The sequence below is a fragment of the Crocodylus siamensis genome, chromosome 15 (genome assembly GCF_052110815.1).
Source record: "Crocodylus siamensis isolate JL-2025a chromosome 15, ASM5211081v1, whole genome shotgun sequence".
In the NCBI taxonomy this organism is placed as follows: Eukaryota; Metazoa; Chordata; order Crocodylia; family Crocodylidae; genus Crocodylus; species Crocodylus siamensis.
The window spans coordinates 22954595-22973017 of NC_143409.1; the positions used below are offsets into that span (position 1 = coordinate 22954595).

At 47.6% G+C, this 18423-nt stretch overlaps 1 protein-coding gene across 1 annotated transcript; it reads right to left on the reverse strand.

The window, feature by feature from the left end:
- Positions 1-5457: 5457 nt before the first annotated feature.
- On the reverse strand, positions 5458-10746 carry BCL2L10 (BCL2 like 10). Its single transcript, XM_090029629.1, has 2 exons — positions 10288-10746; positions 5458-6638 (listed from the first exon to the last, which is right to left on the reverse strand). Exons 1-2 carry the CDS (start codon positions 10681-10683, stop codon positions 6510-6512), a joined length of 525 nt encoding a protein of 174 aa, XP_089885755.1. The 5' UTR covers positions 10684-10746; the 3' UTR covers positions 5458-6509.
- Between the last annotated feature and the right edge of the window lie 7677 nt (positions 10747-18423).

Genomic DNA, 18423 nt, shown 5'->3' on the forward strand with positions numbered 1-18423 from the left:
GAATGAGGGGAAAGAGTGCTCTCATTATTGACCATGTAGCTGGCCAGTGCCTGTCACCCTTTCCTGAGGTCTCTTCCAATCTCAGTGCTCTGGGGGAGGGATGGAAAAACTGCATAAAAAGCAGCATTGTTTGAACAGCCCTGCTTTCTGCCTCGGTGTCGGTTGAGTGAGGGCGCACCTAAACACACATGCAGCGTCACCCACCCATGCCACAAGTTTTGTCTGTCAGCAGCTAGGGGTGCAGGGCCCAGAACCCCCCTGCACCTATCTCCTCGACAGCTGGCAGGCTTCATGGCCTCAGCAGGGGCTAGCAAGCCTGCAGCTTTCACCTCACTGTGCTTTAACACACAGTGTCATCCATGTCACGAGTTTTGCTTGTCCACAGCTTGTGATGTAGTTTCCCCAAAACCCCTCACCTATCTCAGGGGTGGGCAAAATACGGCCTGCCAAGCCATTCTATCCAGTCCGCAGGGCCCCTAAAAAAAAAAATTTAGAAAATTAATATTTATCTGCCACGGCTACCTGTCACGCAGCCCTCGATGGCTTGCCAAAACTCAGTAAGCGGCCCTCTGCCTGAAATAATTGCCTGCCCCCGACCTACCTCCTTGAAACTTGGCAAGCTTCACTGCCTTAGCAAGGGCTAACGTGCCTGCAGTTTTGACCCTACTGTGGCTTAACACGTGCACATGACAAGTTTTTTTGCTTTCAAGAATTTGAGGTGCAGTTTCCCTAAAACCCCTACATCTATCTCTTTGAAACTTGGCAGGCTTCACGCCCTCAGAAGGGGCTACCATCCCTGCAAGTTTCATCCAAATCAGGCTAGAAATAACAAAAGTTATAGGCTGTTCTGAGCTTCCCCATTATAGCCTGTGGGCGAGATGCTGAAACAGCGAAAACTGTTTCAACGAAACGAAACAGAACAGCGGTTTCAAATCGAAACAAAATTCAAAACGAAGTTCCATCAAAACACAAGTCGAAATGGAACAGAGCCATTTCACACAGCCCTAAAGGATATGACCCATCTTCATCCCACCCCATTCAGGCTCCACAGGCAAGTCTACAAGCAAGCCATACTTAAAAAAAGGAAATTGTATCCAGGACAGTAGTAAACACTATATGGAGTTCCTTCCCTTCCTCACTGTACCACTCCTCTCAGTTCAGAAACAAACAAAAAAGCATGTTCAAATAAATCCAAAGCAAATTCCTGACAGGTCAGAATCATTAAAAGGATGAAATCCTGCACAGAGCAAAAGCCTTCTAGAAGACACACAGTGGCTATTTTTAAACATCCTTTTCCAATTTCCTGTGTTGTGGAGTTCCTTGCTACAGGAAACTGAATTTTGATATGCCTGATATTTGACATAACCTCCTCCCTGGGGAAAACAAAAAAACCCCCCCAAAACCATTTTAATGCATTCAGTTTCTAATCAATGCAAATATTATACACATCAAAGTGACCTAGAATGGGTGAAGCTTCCAGAAACCACAAGCTCACCAATTTAACAACATGGGTTACATGATGTAGTGCAACAGACATAGGAACATAAATTACATGCAGACATGGACAATTTGAAAACCAGTCAATAAAAACAAAGGTGCAGAGAGTCAAATTCTACTAATCTGAGTAAAGCAAGTTAGATTGGACCCAGGTTGGGAACCGTCTCACAAGAGACTGGTTTAATTGATTCATTCCAAAATGGAATTTTTAAATAAATATTTGCCTTAAAAAAAAAGCCAATTCCTGAGTGCATGAAACTGGTTTCATTAAAAGAAACATTCACTCTCAGTTTATGCCTAAAATAAAGGCTCTTTTAAAACTAAAGTTTTACTTCCATAAAAGTATGTCTCTGATCTTGTACAAGTTTTTTTTTTTTTTTCCCCATGAAAAGTAATTTACTGCAGTGATTAGGTTTTGGGCTCACATGTAAACATTTCCACCCAAATGTATGCTGACCTTGCACTGCCACCCTTTTCTTCTAAAGCAGCAGCTAACAAGAAACAAAAGTGAAACTTAGCAGTTTATTTTCATTATCCAACCCCAAAAGAATGTGAGCAAAAAAAAAAAAAAAAACTTTCTTGTTTATTTTTTATTTTTGGTGACCAGGACTGAACATGAACAGCAGCTGATTCCATCAGTTCAAATGCACTATTTTATCCTTTGCTGAAAAGGCACAAAATTTCAATACTTAGGTCAGACCTGAAAAATCAAAGTCCCCACCAGGTAAAAGTGGTCTTACCCACTTTGAATCAATGGAGTTAACTGATTTATACCAGCTAAGATTAACTGCCGAGACAAAACATAGTCCAATGTTACCAAGAATGAACAATGTATGAATGGCTACGTATTCTCAAAGCCTTAGAAATGGGCAGATAAGCCTCCAAATGATCATCATATTAGATCTGTTCACCTGTGACCTCAGCTAAGCTCTCCTGCTTTTATGTAGTGTTACAGCAATTCAGGAACCACTTATACCCAATTCTCTTGCCATCAATTCAGATTTTTGCTTTTAAACTACCCTCTAGACCAGTGGGTAGAGAAGGGGGGGGGCAACCTTTTTTTTTTTTTTTTTTTTTTTTGCAGGCAGGCATGCCTAAAATAAGCCCTGTACCCTCCAAGGCTAGGGACAGAAGTTACACAACCTGGTTTAAGTGGTCAGCAACTGATCTACACTTGTAACAGAGCAGAAGTTCACCATATGAAAAACCAGTTTCAGCCATTTTTAAACTGGTTAAGATAAACTTGGTTGAGTGTAGTGTCAGACTTAACTGATTTAGGTCAAACCAGTTAATGAAACTTCTGTCCCAGCATCCCAACATTTTGCAGCCCTGGGCTAGGCTGTGCAGTCTGCTCCGGAGAGCAAGGCTGGCCCTGCTCCTCTGCTCCCTAGCTGGAGCAGTGAGGGCTGGCTCGCTGGCACCAATGCTGCCCTGACCCCCCACTAGCAAACTCCCGCTGAGGTTGGGGACCAGGGAGGGGACATTAAACTTCTCTTCCCTCAAGTACAGAGCTGCCCTACTTACCTAGTGCTGGCTGCAAGTGTGAACTACAAATCCCAGAGGCACCTGGAAGCAGAAAAAGAAAGTAATGAGCAACCTTGCAGGGTCCTGCTGCTGTAAGTCTGGACTGAGAATTCCAGAGACCTCAGGGGCAGCAGGAAGAGGAAGTGAATGCATAGCCCATGCTGGCTACATGCCAGAGAACTGTTCTAGCAGTCCCTGGCTTCTGGCTTTCTGCCCCATTTACTATAGTGCTGCCTGTCCCTTCCTTGATTTGCTGTGTTCCACAGACATTACCAATGCTGCTGGTGTTGCAGGTTTGCCACCTCTGCTTTAGACCAGTGGTCTCCAAAGTGGGATACACAAAACAATCCATTGTGGTGCAGGAAGAGATATTAGAACTTCTATTTATATAAATATACATATATTGGGGGTGCACGCTCAAAAATTTTTTACTGATAGGGGTGCGCGATCAAAAAAGTTTGGAGACCACTGCTCTAGACCAGCCACATATATTGACATCCTTTTTTACCAAGATGCTGAATGCAGAGGATGCTCCACAAGACCAAACCAACTATGCTTCCTTTCCAGAAGTCATGTTTATTCTGAAGGTTTGTTGTGGCTTTACTTGAGGACATTTCCAAATTCCAGCTTGTAACAGACAACATTTATTACTATTCTCCATTGCCAAACTGTTGCAATCAGCACATTATCTTCTCTGGGTTTTGTGTTTGTGTGGCCTGCCCAATCAAGCTATATCAGAAACAAGTCTCATGTGAGGTCTTGTGCGTCTTTTTCCCCCCCCCCTTTAGCATCAGCTGTAGGATGTACATTTTTCTTTACACTACTTAATCTTGTTTTACAAATAAAGCACAGAGACAGGCAAAGCTATTTCAGAATGCACTTTTAATTCCTCCCATCACTTACCCCAGTAGTATTTACAGACTGCATAGGGAAGTACTCCCAGGCGATTGCTTAGGAAACTACGGTTTATTCCTTGTGTTAATCTTAGAAGTAATCTATTTTGGTTACTACAGCAGCCATGATGAGCAAATGCATTTTGGGCACTGCAACTATTCTCTCTCCAGAAAGTTTCCCTCAGCTAATCTATAGTGCTAGCTGCTGATAAAACAAGTATTGTATAAGCTCTTTGAGGGAGAGGAACCACCTTTTGTCATAAGCACACTCAATGCCTGCCACCACAAGGCCTCAAAACCTTCACTGGAGGAATCAACACTGAGTGGGAAGAAGGACTGGAAACAAGAAAAACAAATACTCACTGTGTTTGTTTTGAGCAAATGGCACCAAGGGAGGGAAGATAAGTTCCTTCCAGCCACTCTGAACCTTATCAGCATGAATGCTCCCTTTTGTTGTTCTCTGTGCATTTTTATTCACTCAGCACAATCAAATTCTGACACAACGAAACTGTAGTACAGCCCTTGGTACCAGCATCACAGGCATGAACAGCCCTTCTCTTTCACAAGTCTTCTCCCCATTAAGCACTGCAAAAGAATGGCTGGTGATCACCAATTTCTTAGTTTGCACTTAAAGACTGCATCTTGAAGCTTAATGTGAACAGCTTACAGCTCCATTTACTGCACTAATGCTTCCTGTCCGTACACAGTGGGACTAGATAGGGGGAGAAGACAACATTTGGCACCCTCCTTCTGGATATTGCCCAGCGGATGCTATCCTAGCTCCCTAGGCAGCATGAGAAACTTGGCTAGAGAACATCCAGTGGGAAGATGAGAGGGAGTTACAGAAGTTTGCTTTTTCTCTTGGGCCATGCAATACCCCTCTCACATGGGAAACTCAGCTACCAAACAGTTGCCCCTTTGTATTACTGGAATGTCCCTCATACCCACGTTTTTCAAAGCATGCAATTTAAGCGGCTCTTGAAGTTGCAAAACCATCTTCCAACTGTCGTCTGCTGGAATAGGTTTATTTTATTTTAAAGCATATTAATCTCAAGCCTTCAACTCATCTGAAACCTTTAGGGGGTTATTCTTGCCTGCTTAATGCAAGTTGAACAGGGACAGAGCAGTCATCATGTACTGCATACCTGAGCATCCACACAATAAGTTACTACTACCCATTTCTTTTTGTTCTTATGCCAGGAGTTCTAGGAAAGATAAAAGCAGCTGCAATGCACGCTGCCATTGGGAGTGCAGCTAGTCACTGCTCTTTTGACTCCTACCACATTACTTTCAAAACCACTAGAATTAAGTTAATCTTTAAAAGTGAATTTCCTTAACTAGTTCCATCTTCTGAGGTCTTAAAAAAAAGGGCACCAGAGCTGTTAGCAGTGTACATAAGTACACTGTTCTAAAAGCTGCACAAGTTTTGTTTGATATCAAAACACACTGTCTGTAGATGTCAGTTTACGCATCCAAGTCCACTGAAGTGTTCATATTTCAAACAATTATGTACAGCCATCCAATTAAAATCAAGAGTTAACCCTTTAAAATAAAAACTCAATTGCATTTATTCACCTTTTAAAGTCACCATAGTAAAATTGTACAAGTTAAAAACACTACCAGAACAAAGGCAGTTTTGTACATTACTGGAACAAAAAAAAGAAAAAGAAAAAAAAAAGAAAAAAAAAAATTGTACAGCGTGCTGAGAATAGAACAACTATTAGATCAAGGGAAACAATGGTTGACACACACTAGTGATAACAAGAGCCTTATTAAAATGAACTTTAAACAAAAATAGAGATGTTATGGCTACTAGTATAATATAATGATAAATATTTCAAAAAAAATATATTAAGATATATGGAAATTCTTGTTTTGACAAGGAAATCCAGGGAAATCCCAGCCTTCACTGGATTTCAATATACCAATTAAGGTTAATAGTTTTCTTCTTTCAGTAAGAACAGGTTTTACAGCCATAACCAATGGTTCCTATCAATACACATCACCTATTTGTACTGTAGTGTTATCTTTTATGTTACACTTTAGTATTACAGCCATAACGCTTTTCACATCACAGGTACTCTAAACCAAACCAAAGAACTGCCTCAGTAATAAGTGAAGTGCACCATATTTGACATTGTAAAAGCCTTTACATTACAGTTGACATTAACTCGCTTAACAGTATTAGATGAAGTTGTGTTCTAAAACAGTTTCTCCCATTTAAATAAAGATGCATTCAATAACGCATTTGGTTGAAAGTTCACCATAACTTACTCTAGTGTAACACTGAGCACTCAGAAGTTGCAGTATGCAAACTAGGGTAATATTTAAAATACGCCTTTCAAAACACACAGGTCCAGAAGATGTTTGGAGCCATTAAGCACCGTAGGCACATACAAGATGGTGTGTGCGTTTGTGCTGTGCTGCTCGGCAGAGTGAGGCAGTCTGTATTCATGATCTCTTAAGACAACAAGCCGTTTTAAAAATATAAACTTCAACAGCCTGTTTTATACAAAATAGAAGGGAATCTGGTAAACTGTCAGTTTAAGAGTCCTTTTCCATTGAAGAAAAAAAAAAAATATCCCTCAAACCGGCCTATCGCACTGCCAAAAGAAAAGCTAACCCTGCTAGTCCAAATCCTGCTGCTGCCATTATGGTGCTTATGGTATTGCTCTGGTCAGCTGGTTGAGAGCCATGTCTGTTGAAGAAGTGATAGAAGCCATCCTAGAAAAAACAAGAGAAAAGTAAGAATTTGAGTTGGTCAGCTGATGATTATTTAAAAATTACTCAGCAACATTTAAAAGCCAAGAATATGAAACCACACTGCTTGACACAGGCAACTGGTAGGGGAGGCAAAGGGGGGCATGTGCCCCCCCCCCCCCACTAAGCCATAGCACAGAAGTATAAGAGTGGATATGGGGCTTTTGGCCCATCTCCAGGCACGCCCACAAGCTGTGCCCTCCCAGACTCAGAGGGCACTAGTCACCCCTGCTGCTTTATATATCTGTTCTTTGGTCTATATTCCAATTATCCCCATTATCATAGCTCATTATTAACTAGCAGTTTCCATGGTTGAAACTAAAAAGTGCTTAAAAGCTGGAATATGCCATCTCCTATTCAAGTTCCTACTGCAGACTGGATATGTTATTTCCAAACAGCCACTATTATGTTGCTAGCCTGTTCTGCCCTTCTACAAGTGACTGAAGAGAGGACCTGTGTGGGTTTCCCTTCATTCAAGCTTGGGAAACCATTTGAGGCACAGTACATGGAAATTTCCACTTAAGGCAGGCATCTTAAGCTGGCCCCCTCTCCCAGTTCTATGCATGATTCCAATTACATATTCTACTTGGAAGGTCTGGAAGTAACTCAATTCAGAGCTGACCTATGACAGAACATAGCTGGCAGCTGCTCCACCAGATCTTTATTCATGATAACCAAGAGTGGCAGCAATATAGCTCCAGATGGTCATGTTTGAATTCTGTTCAACAGATGTCTGTGTAAACAAGTTAGACTCTTAATTTCTTCCGGAACTTTGTTCTTTACACTTTAAAATTCGTACAAATAGTTAATGCACTTTTTGCTAAGTGACCGTTTACATGTCAGCCAGCTGCCATAGTTACTAGAATTCACATGAGCAAGTGGAAGAAACAAAAAACACACGCCCCCCTCCCCCCAGCCACACACACACCATTTTTTGCTTCCTTGGAAGAGTCAATAAAGCGGACTGCTTCCCATAATTGCTATTTTTATACTGACAAATAAGGACTAAAAAAAGTAAATATTAAAAACCTGAAAGTTTATAAAGGATATGGGGTTGCCAATTTAAAATACCAGGTACTTTAAAAAGTTCACAGCTACCCAGTTTTACTGCAAGAAAATCTTGTAATGGCTCTCCCAATGTATAGAGTCATAAACTCTTCTCTCAGAGACAGAGACATATGGGCCAGTTCAGAAATGTGAATATTTTGGTTACTATTTGAAGAGTGTTAGCAAGTTTATTATGGTAATTTATCCTATAAACACCTGAGAAGTACCCATCTGGATGAACACTGGCCAAATTCCTGAGCCTCAAAATGCAACATTTTCCATTGATTTAGGCTCTGCACTCAAAGTCATTATGAAGGGAAGTGTTCTTACTTAAACTGGTTACTGAAAGCCCCAAAGTGAGCCTGGCCATAGATTACAGCACAGGACATCAGAAAGTTCCTCTTATTTCACACCCTCATACTCACAGCATGTTACTATAGTCACACACTACACAAGTGTTTGTTGTAACCAAGTGATTAGACCAAGTTTAGGGCCTTCTCTTAACCAACAGAAGCAGACTTGGGCCTAAGGAACCCTAGATTATCCTCACTGAATATATAAGCTCATTCAGTTGCAAGCAATTCACCATTTTAAGCTACAGCGCAGCTTTGAAGAGTTCTGTTAGTTGTTTAGTATTCAGCAAAACAAGTTACAAGTTTTGCAAGCTCTGCCCACATCATCCACCGATGAGCCAGAGGTGGACCTTACAGGAGAAGGTCCTAGGATCAGTCTGAAAGGGGAGACCTGAATCCCATGTGGCCTAGTGCCTAGAGGGTAGACTGGGATTTGGAGGTGGCTTCTACTCCTGGTTCAGGCAGGAACTTAACTTGGCTAACACTTTCCCCATCTTAAAGAGGGGGGATATGACACTGTGCTCCCGTGAGAAAGCTCGTGACCTGCTGATGAAGACCACCACACTAGACCTTGGCCAAGACCATGAGCTTCCCCCCCTCCCCTTTTTTAGTTTAGCATAAAAACTACAGTCCAGTACCAAATGCTTCACAGAAAGGCTGCCTTCATGGCAGACTGCTTGGGTGCAAGCAGTCATGTCTCACATCCCTAGGACTTGTGGCATATCACAGAATCATAGAAGTTGGGTCGGAAGGGACCTTGTAGATCTTCAAGTCCAACCCCTCGCCTGGGCAGGGGAAAAACTGGGCACAAGTGACTCCAGCCAGGTAGGCATTAAGCCTCTTCTTAAAGACCCCCAGGGTAGGAGCCAGCACCACTTCCCTTGGAAGTGGGTTCCAGATCATAGCCACCCTGACTGTGAAGTAGTTATCTATATCACATGGTTTGCATGTGCAGCAGAAGACCAAGCTGTTCCATTCTCTTCTCAGGAAGTTATGCAGAAACTTGCCTTTCTGAACACACAGGGGAAGTGTGGAAAAGCACTGAGTGGTCTTGAACCACACATCCTGTAGCGTCAGAGTGAGCAAGTAACCAGCTTAAGCAAGTGCTGAATCCAGGCTCCAACTCCTGCAGCGTGTCAGCTGGCCCTGGGTGAAAGCTCTGAGCTGCGCTGAGAGGATTTGCAGACTGGAAGGGCAGAGTTAGGACAACACCCAGGCCAATTATGCTACTGAGACGATCAGGAAGCTTCTACAAAACCCATCAGTTATCAGATGGATTATAACTTGAAGTCATGGGAGTGCATGCAGCCGTTTTAATGCTTGTCCCATGTACTTGGGAGTAATGTTTTTAAAACCAAGTTCCGAGTCCTACTAAGCTTGTTACATTATGTCAAACGAAATGCCCTTGTGGAGCTCATTAACACATGCCATTTTTCAGTTTCATTCCATTTTGAACTATGAACTTCCAAAGCGTTCTCCACATATGCAATACTGCCTACTGATGTAACCGAAACTTTACTCGGATGTTATTTTATTAGTGGCAGATACAGGTTTGGTTAGACAAGTTTAGCAGGAACAAACTAATCCAGGGGAAAAAAAAAAAGAAGTTTGATATGAACTATACACATCCTCATCCTGGCCAGCTCCTGCAGTCGTGCTGCTTTCAGACTGCCTCTTGTCCAAATCTCTATTTACCATTCCATATTTAGCAATAATTACAAAGCACAGCTCCTGCCCATGACCACCTTTGGTAACACTTCCTCCACTCCATCTCCTGAAATAAGACACCTTCAGTCTACACTAAATATACCCTGCCTCCATCTCTTCAGTTGGCATCAAGCCTGGAGACAAGCTGATGAAGCCCTACTATGGGGGTCCAAAGGCTCAGTCCGGCAATAACGCTTCCTACGCGCGGCGCCAGGGGAAGCCAGGCGAGGCGCCGGCACGTGCGCCCAGCCCGCGGCCGGCTCGGGAGCTCGCCCCCCGCCCCCGCGGCCGCCAGCCCCGCCCGCGCCTGCGCTGCGCTGCGCTGCGCTGCGCCCGCCCGAGGAGGCAGCGGGGTTAGGCCCGTGCTGGGAGCGGGCGGCGGGGCGCATCGCCGCGGGGAGCAGGGGCAGCGCGGCCCGCGGGAAGGCAGGGGAGGAGGAGGAGGAGGAGAGGGAAAGCCGCTCCACTCCCATATAAGGGAAAGCCGCGAGCGCGGCCCTCCTCACCCATCCGCCGTGCGCCTCCAGCCACTCGCGCTGCTCCTCGGCCAGGTAGGCGGCCAGCACGTCGGCCAGGCGGGCCGGGTCCTCGCCGCGCTCGGCCAGCGCCGCCGCCAGGCTGCCCGCGAACACCACGAGCGCCAGCACCCGGCCCCAGTTGAGGCCGCCGTCCGCCTCCAGCTGCGCCGCCACCCGCGCCAGCAGCGCCGCCGCCTCCCGCGGCTCAGCCCGGGCCAGCGGGCGGCACGAGCGGAAGAAGGGCTGCTCGCGGCTCTCCAGCTCGCCCGCCGCCCGCCGCAGCGCCTCGGCCGCGGGGCTGGGCGGCAGCGCCGTGCCGCCCAGCCGGTGCTGGAAATAGTCGGCCAGCAGCAGTGCCGTCTCCTCCTTCAGCGGGCCCGGCATGGCTGCTCCGGCACAGGACAGCAGCTGCCGCCGCCTAAGAAGCCGCCCTCTGCCCACGTGGCCCGGCATCGCCGCCCCGCCAGCCCCGCCCCGAGCGCCGCTTCCGCCGGGTCCCGCCGCCGGCCCGGGCTGTGCGCGCGTGCTTGTCCCCTCACGCCGTTACGGCCTCTGTTTTCCCCTTGACAGAAGGGTGTCGGGGTTGGTGTCCCTCGAGGACAGCCGGGCTGTCCTCTGCTCTGTGATGGCCGCAGAGAGAGCTCCCTCCGCCGGCTCAGCCTCAGGGACGCGTCCACACGTTCATTCGTGCTCAGTGCCTACTGCGCACTACCCGCCGAAGTGCCGCGGCTGTAAGCCCAGTTCATGGAAATGGGAGTTTGCTTGCTCCGAGGGCCGTACGGCTGAGGGTGAGCAAAACCCGGGAGCCTCTGGCCTTGGCCCTGCACAGAGGGACGCCTGCCCGCCCACCCAAGGTTTTGGAAGCAGGTAGGGATACTTATGGCTCTGGACTCTGATTTGGAATTAGCTTTGGCTAATTTGGCCTCGGATACAAATTATAAAAGCAAAAAGACTTCTATAATCCAAGACTAAATAAATGCACCGTAGAGCTCACGGATGCCTTTTTACTGAGGCTGCTGTGTGGTAGCCTAATAACGCGTGCAGAATTGTATTCGCACTGTCCGTGCTGTGACGCACTGTTGCGCAGCGTTGAGGTGGCTGCACAGTTAGGCTTGGTGTAGACGCGCCTGCTGCCTGCTGGTTTTCTTCTGGGACCCCTGGTTCTTGTCAGGAAGAAATCCCTGTTTGCTTTCCCTGCTCTATGTGGTGTTTTGTAAACCCTTCTGTCCCCTCTCAGGTCCCCCCTCCTTTGAACCGAATAGGTGTCTCCTCATTCAGGAGCTCCTCTGCACCACTAATCCCCTTCTTTCCCCCTGCAAGGCCTCAGACATGGATGGGTTCAGCTGGTGCCTGAACCCCTCCTTTCCCTTAGCCAACAACATGATGGGGGGAGGGGGATAATCAGCTTCATTTATGACCCAGCCCCTGTGGCTGGGGACCCCAAAGGCCGGTCTGCACTGGGTTTGGCAGGGACAGGAATCCCTCCTCACCCCTCCTGAAATGACATGGCTGCAGGATGGAGTGGGGATGATGTGCCCCAGGACACCAGGTTTTTACTGCCTGTGTCAGATCCCCCAGTCGCATCAGAAACCAGAGAGGCAGATGCTTCTGCACACTCTTGACTCTCCTGAGATCATGGGAAAACACAACTCAGAGGAACAAACATCCACCTGGAGCCTTGGGATTTTCAGAAACCCTGCTGAATGCCTTTTGGACAGATCCCCAACAGGAAATTAATTGAGTACAAGTAAAACAATTTGCATGTCTCATAACACAGGGAGGCCAGAAATCCTGAGATATAAATATGTCAAAGCATTATCATAAAAACAGGTGTTGCCATAAAACCCTATGCCCTTAAACATTGAAGATTGCAGCAAAAGCTGTCAAGAGGTGCTGTTCCATATGACACTAGGGACTGTTTGAAACTAAAATTTTCTCTACAATTGAAAACGCTATATGAAGAGTATTAGCACCCAAATTATCAAGAAAGCAGTGACCGAATATCTTCCAGTAGCTAAGCAGACAAGGTTCTTTGGGTAAATCTGATATCTTTTATTAAACCAACTAAATAGTTGGAAAAAAAATTATTAGCAAGCTTTCGGGTTTAAAAACCCTCCTCAGGCTGAGAAAGCATCTGCAGTTGGTGTGTGCTCTTCCTGGATGGAATGAATAGTAAAGAGGCCAGAGGCTGGGCTGCATGCAAGAAAAGCAGTCAGCGAAGGTATAAACTGAGGAGTTAGTGGGTGAGAGACCTGGGGGAGGGGGGATGAATGTAGCTGGTAAATAGTGGAGAGGTACCTGGAGAGTCAGATGTCAGGCAGGTTATAGTGTGTCATAAATCCAATGTCTATATTTAGCCTATAATTTTTTGTACCCAGGTTAAGTGAAGTTTGTAGGCTCATCTGTGAAAAGTGTTTTGGAAACTCCCTTTAAGGATCAGAACTGAGAGACTGAATTTGGACAGCGTGGTTTACATTCCCACCTCCAAGTCGCTGATAAAGATGTTGAATAGCACAGGCCTGAGGACTGAGCCCTGGGGAACCCCACTGCCCACATCCCTCCAGGTTGAAAATGACCCACCCACCCACCACCACTCTCTGGGTGTGACCATCTAGCCAATTTGCAATCCATCTGGCTGTGCAGACATCAGTGCTGCAGTCACTTAGTTTTTTTATGAGAATGAGGTGAGAAACAGTGTTAAAGGCCTTCCTGAAGCCCAGGTAGATGACATCCACCTCAATGCCCGCATCCAAGGACTTTGTGACCTGGTTATAAAAGGAAACAAGGTTAGTCAGGCAGGATCTGCCCCGAATGAACCCATGTTGGTTGCCCCTGAGCATGACCTCCTATGCTGGGTGCCCGCAGATGTGCTCCTTGATAATTTTCTCAAAGGTCTTCTCAAGGACTGAGGTGAGACTAACTGGCCTATAGTTACCCGGGTCCTCCTTTCTCCCCTTCTTGTAAACAGGGACCACACTGGCCCTTTTCCAGTCCTCTGGGACCTGGCCAGAGCACCACAAGGGCCCTGCTATGACCTCTGCCAATTCCCTCAGTACCCTTGGATAAAGAGTATCGGACCTGCTGATTTATACATGTCCAGCCCCTCCAAGAGTTCCCCAACTAGATCATCCCTGACCCTAAGCATGGCACTGTGTCCCCTGAGCCCGTCCGTAATCCTAGTGGGGGAGTTGTCCCGGTCCCTGCTCAGAAATACGGAGGCAAAGAACTCGTTGAAGAGACCAGCTTTTCTCTTTGCTGCAGTCACCAGATTGCCACGCCTGTCCTGTAGGGGCCCCACGTTACCTGGTGCCTTGTTACTCTCTTCTGTATATAAAAAAGGACTTTTTGTCATCCTTAATTCTGGTTGCCAGTGCTAGCTCCATCTCTGCCTTGGCCTTCCTAACTGCCTCCCTGCAATCATGAGCAACGGAGCTGCAATCCTCCTTGGTGATAGCCCCTTGCTTCCACTGATTGTATGCCACCTTTTTTGCCCTTAGGCCCTCCTGAATGCCTTTACTGAGCCAAGGGAGCTTTTTAGCACTCTTGCCCCCTTTGGTTCACGTTGGGACTGACTCCCTCTCAGCTCGGAGGATCGTCTCCTTAAGAAACAACTACCTGTCCTGGACTCCCATCTCATTGAGGCTCCGAGTCCACAAATTCTCGCTTAGTAATCTCCTTAGGTCATTGAAGTCAACCCTCCTGAAGTCAAGGACTTCTGCCTTACTGCTTGCTTTCACCATCCTGCGCCGGATAGTAAATTCCAGCAGATGATGATCACTAACGCCTAGGTAGTTGAGCACCCGCAGATCCCTCACCAGGTCATCGCCTATGGCAAGGACCAAGTCTAGCAAGGCATTTCCCCTGGTGGGACTGTGTACCTTCTCGGTTAGGTGGAGGTCCTGTATGCAGGCTGAAAGCCTACGTGAGCGTTTAGACCTGGCTGACTGCTCCTCCCAGCAGATGTCTGGGTAGATTAGGTCACCCATGACAACCACATCGGTTGTTCTTACAGCCTCCATGAACTGACCCAAAAATTCCCAGTCCAGTTCATCCTCCTGGTGAGGCGGTCTGTAGTAGACATCCGCTATCAAGTGCCTTTCCCCATGACCCCCTTGCATCCTAATCCAGAGCGCCTCAGTTTGCCCCTCTTCTGAACCCATCCTGATCATTGAGGATGTGTACTGCTCATTAACATAGAGCGCTACACCCCCCACTTTTCTCCCTACTCTATCTTGTCTATACAACCTATAGCCCTCGATGTCTACCGCCCAGTCATGGGTAGAATCCCACCAGGTTTCTGTAAGCCCAGCCAGGTCTGGGTTTTTGCTAGCTAGCAGGAGAGTGAGTTTCTCCTGCTTATCCCCCATACCTTGAGCATTGTGTAGAGGCAGTTGAGACCTCCTATGCGTGTTCATGCTGCCCTCTTGTTCCCAAGCTTGCCCGGGCCCTTGTCACTTACCTGGGTTGTTCCTGCGTGCGTCACCTGGCTTGATGTTGAAGTATCCTCCTGGACCTCTGCATCCCCAGATGAACCTACTTTAAAGCTTGCTGTACAAGATCAGCCAGCCTGGAAGAGAAAACATGCTTACGTTTCGGGGAGAGATGTAGCCTGTCCCGGCTTAGCATGTCTCCCAAGTGGAACTACGGGTTGTGGTAGAAAAATCCGAAGCTCACCCAGCAACACCAGCTCTGAAGCCACTGGTTGACCTCTCCGATGCAGGCCTCATGGTGCTGCCCGCGTCTGCTCACTGGAAGAACATGAGAAAACCACCTGTGCTCCCGTCTCCCTAAGCTTGGTCCCCAGAGCCTCGTAGTCTCTCATGACGTGGTCTGGACTACTCCCGGCTGCGTCATGAGCGCCCACATGGATGAGGGCCAAGGAGTAGTGATCAGAGGGCTGGATGAGGTCCGGTATTATCACCGTGACTTCCTGAAACGGAGCTCCGGGCAGGAAGCAAACCTCGTGCCATGGGATCCGGGTGACAGATGTGTCCCTCTGTTCCTCTCAGGAAGTCTACAGGCCAGCAACCTAGGTCTGTCGAGTTTCAAAACTGATCATCACACAAAAACAATCTTCCCATTCCTTGAACCATGCCACCCACCAATCGTGAGACTCTAGAGAGGCATCTGAGGTTCTTTCATGTAAAACATTATTGGCCCCAGTATGCAGCTTTTGTACAGCCAAGATAGTCATTGAAATGGATGGGAATGCCAGATGTACAGGTAATAGTGGATTTATGGATGGGTGAAATTTGCATTTACTCAGCCAACAAAATGATATTTATGGGGAAAATGTGACTAGATCTCACACAGAACTCAGAGTTCAGAGTCACACCCTTTATGAGGCGCTTCGGAGCCAAATTCAGAGGTGATGTGTAAATCTCCTGGCCAGAAGGTGCCCTCCTTTTAATATAAGCTTTCTGGAGCCCTTTGGCTATACTGGCCTTTTGTGCAGCCCCTGGCATAGTGATGCCTGGTGGAGGTGCACTGAGCTGAGAGTAAACATTAGCAGCTATTTTAGGCTACTGTGGTGTAGCTCTAGATTTCAAGTCTCTGGACCCACACTTTCATGGACAGATACCATAACAGGTCTTTCCCCCTCTCCTCCCTGCTTCCTGAGCAGCACACCTCTGGATCTCTGGATCTCCTGACTCAAGAAGTCTATGGGCCAACGAGAGGCAAAGCGCTGCTCGACCTGGTACTGGCTACGGGGGACGACCTAATCGGTGACCTAGTGATCGATGGGAAGCTGGGTGACAGTGACCACGAGCTGATCACCTTCACCATCTGCCATAAAGCTGGCAAGTCAGTCAGCAACACAGAAGTCCTTGACTTCAGAAAAGCCGACTTTGACAAGCTCAAGAGGCTTGTCGGTCAGGCCCTCAGGGACCGTGACCCCAGGGAGATGGGAGTTCAAGAAGAGTGGTTGCTTCTCAAGGAAGCGATCCTCAGTGCACAAGCTAAATCTATCCCAACACGGAGGAAAGGCAGCAAGAAGGCACAGCAGCCCCCCTGGCTCTCCAGGGACCTAGCGGACTTCCTGTGGCTAAAAAGGAAAGCCTAGAAAGGATGGAGGACGGGATTCACCTCCAAGGAGGATTACTCCACGCTGGTCCGGTCCTGCAGGGAGCAAACCAGGAAAGCCAAGGCTGCAACTGAACTCCAACTAGCTTCAGGCATCAAGGACAACAAAAAGTCCTTTTTCAGATATGTGGGGAGCCGGAGGAAAAGCAAGGGCAATGTTGGACCCCTGCTAAACCAGATGGGGCAACTGACAACTGACGTCCAGGAAAAAGCCAACCTATTAAATAGGTACTTTGCGTCAGTCTTTCATCAGTCACACGGGATGCCCATGCCTGCTATGGGACAGGGAAATCCGGGTGATGGGGATCCCCTACCCTCCATCAATGCTGACCTCGTGCAGGAACACCTTGAGAAGCTGGATACCTTCAAGTCAGCTGGCCCTGACAATCTGCACCCCAGGGTACTCAAGGAGCTGGCGAGCGTCATAGCCCAGCCCCTGGCACGAATCTTTGAAAACTCCTGGCGCTCTGGTGTAGTGCCTGAAGACTGGAAGAAGGCCAATGTGGTGCCAATCTTCAAAAAAGGGAGGAGAGTGGATCCGGCTAACTACAGGCCCATTAGCCTGACTTCTATCCTGGGGAAGATCCTAGAAAAGTTTATTAAGGAGGCCATCCTTGAGGGACTGGCCCACGCTAACATTCTAAGGGATAGCTAGCACGGGTTTGTTGCGGGTAGGTCTTGTTTGACCAATCTCATTTCCTTCTATGACCAGGTGACCTATCACCTGGACAAGGGAGAAGAGGTTGATGTCATATATCTTGACTTCAAAAAAGCTTTTGATCTGGTATCCCACGATCACCTCTTGGCCAAACTGCCCAGTTGTGGCCTTGGCTCCACCACAATCTGCTGGCTGGGAAATTGGCTCCGTGGTTGGACCCAGAGGGTTGTGATTGATGGCAGTCATTCATTGTGGTGCCCTGTGACCAGTGGGGTCCCTCAAGGCTCTGTCCTGGGACCCATACTGTTCAACATCTTCATTAACGATGTGGACATTGGAGTCAGGAGTGGACTGGCCAAGTTCGCTGATGACACCAAACTTTGGGGCAAAGCATCCACGCCAGAAGATAGGCGGGTGATCCAGGCTGACCTGGACAAGCTCAGCAAATGGGCAGACGAGAACCTGATGGTGTTTAACACCGAAAAATGCAAGGTTCTCCACCTTGGGAGGAAAAACCTGCAGCACCCTTATAGGCTCGGCAGTGCTACGTTGGATAGCACTACAGAAGAAAGAGTCTTGGGGGTCATCATTGACCACAAGATGAACATGAGCCTGCAATGCGATGCTGCGGCTAGTAAAGCGACCAAAACGCTGGCTTGCATCCATAGATGCTTCTTGAGCAGATCCCGGGACATGATTCTCCCCTTGTACTCGGCCTTGGTGAGGCCACAGCTGGAGTACTGCGTCCAGTTTTGGGCTCCACAATTCAAAAAGGATGTGGAGAAGCTTGAGAGAGTCCAGAGGAGAGCCACGCACATGATCAGAGGTCAGGAAAACAGATCTTACGATGACAGGCTGAGACCCATGGGACTCTTTAGCCTGGAAAAGCGTAGGCTCAGGGGTGATCTGATGGCCACCTATAAATTTATCAGGGGTGACCACCAGGATCTGGGGGAACGTTTGTTCACCAGAGCGCCCCAAGGGATGATGAGGTCGAACGGTCACAAACTCCTGCAAGACCGCTTCAGGCTGGACATAAGGAAGAATTTCTTTACTGTCCGAGCCCCCAAGGTCTGGAACAGTCTGCCAGTGGAGGTGGTTCAAGCACCTACATTGAACACCTTCAAGAGTAAATTGGATGCTTATCTTGCTGGGATCCTATGACCCCAGCTGACTTCCTGCCCTTTGGGCGGGGGGCTGGACTAGATGATCTCCCGAGGTCCCTTCCAGCCCTAATGTCTATGAAATCTATGAAATCCTACTACACAATAGCTTCAGTACATCACCTTGTAGCTACTTACAATCACTTTACTGAACAAAAACTAGCCTCATTGACCACAGGTGTTAGGAGTAGGTGCCACTGAGCTGCTACCCAACTAGGG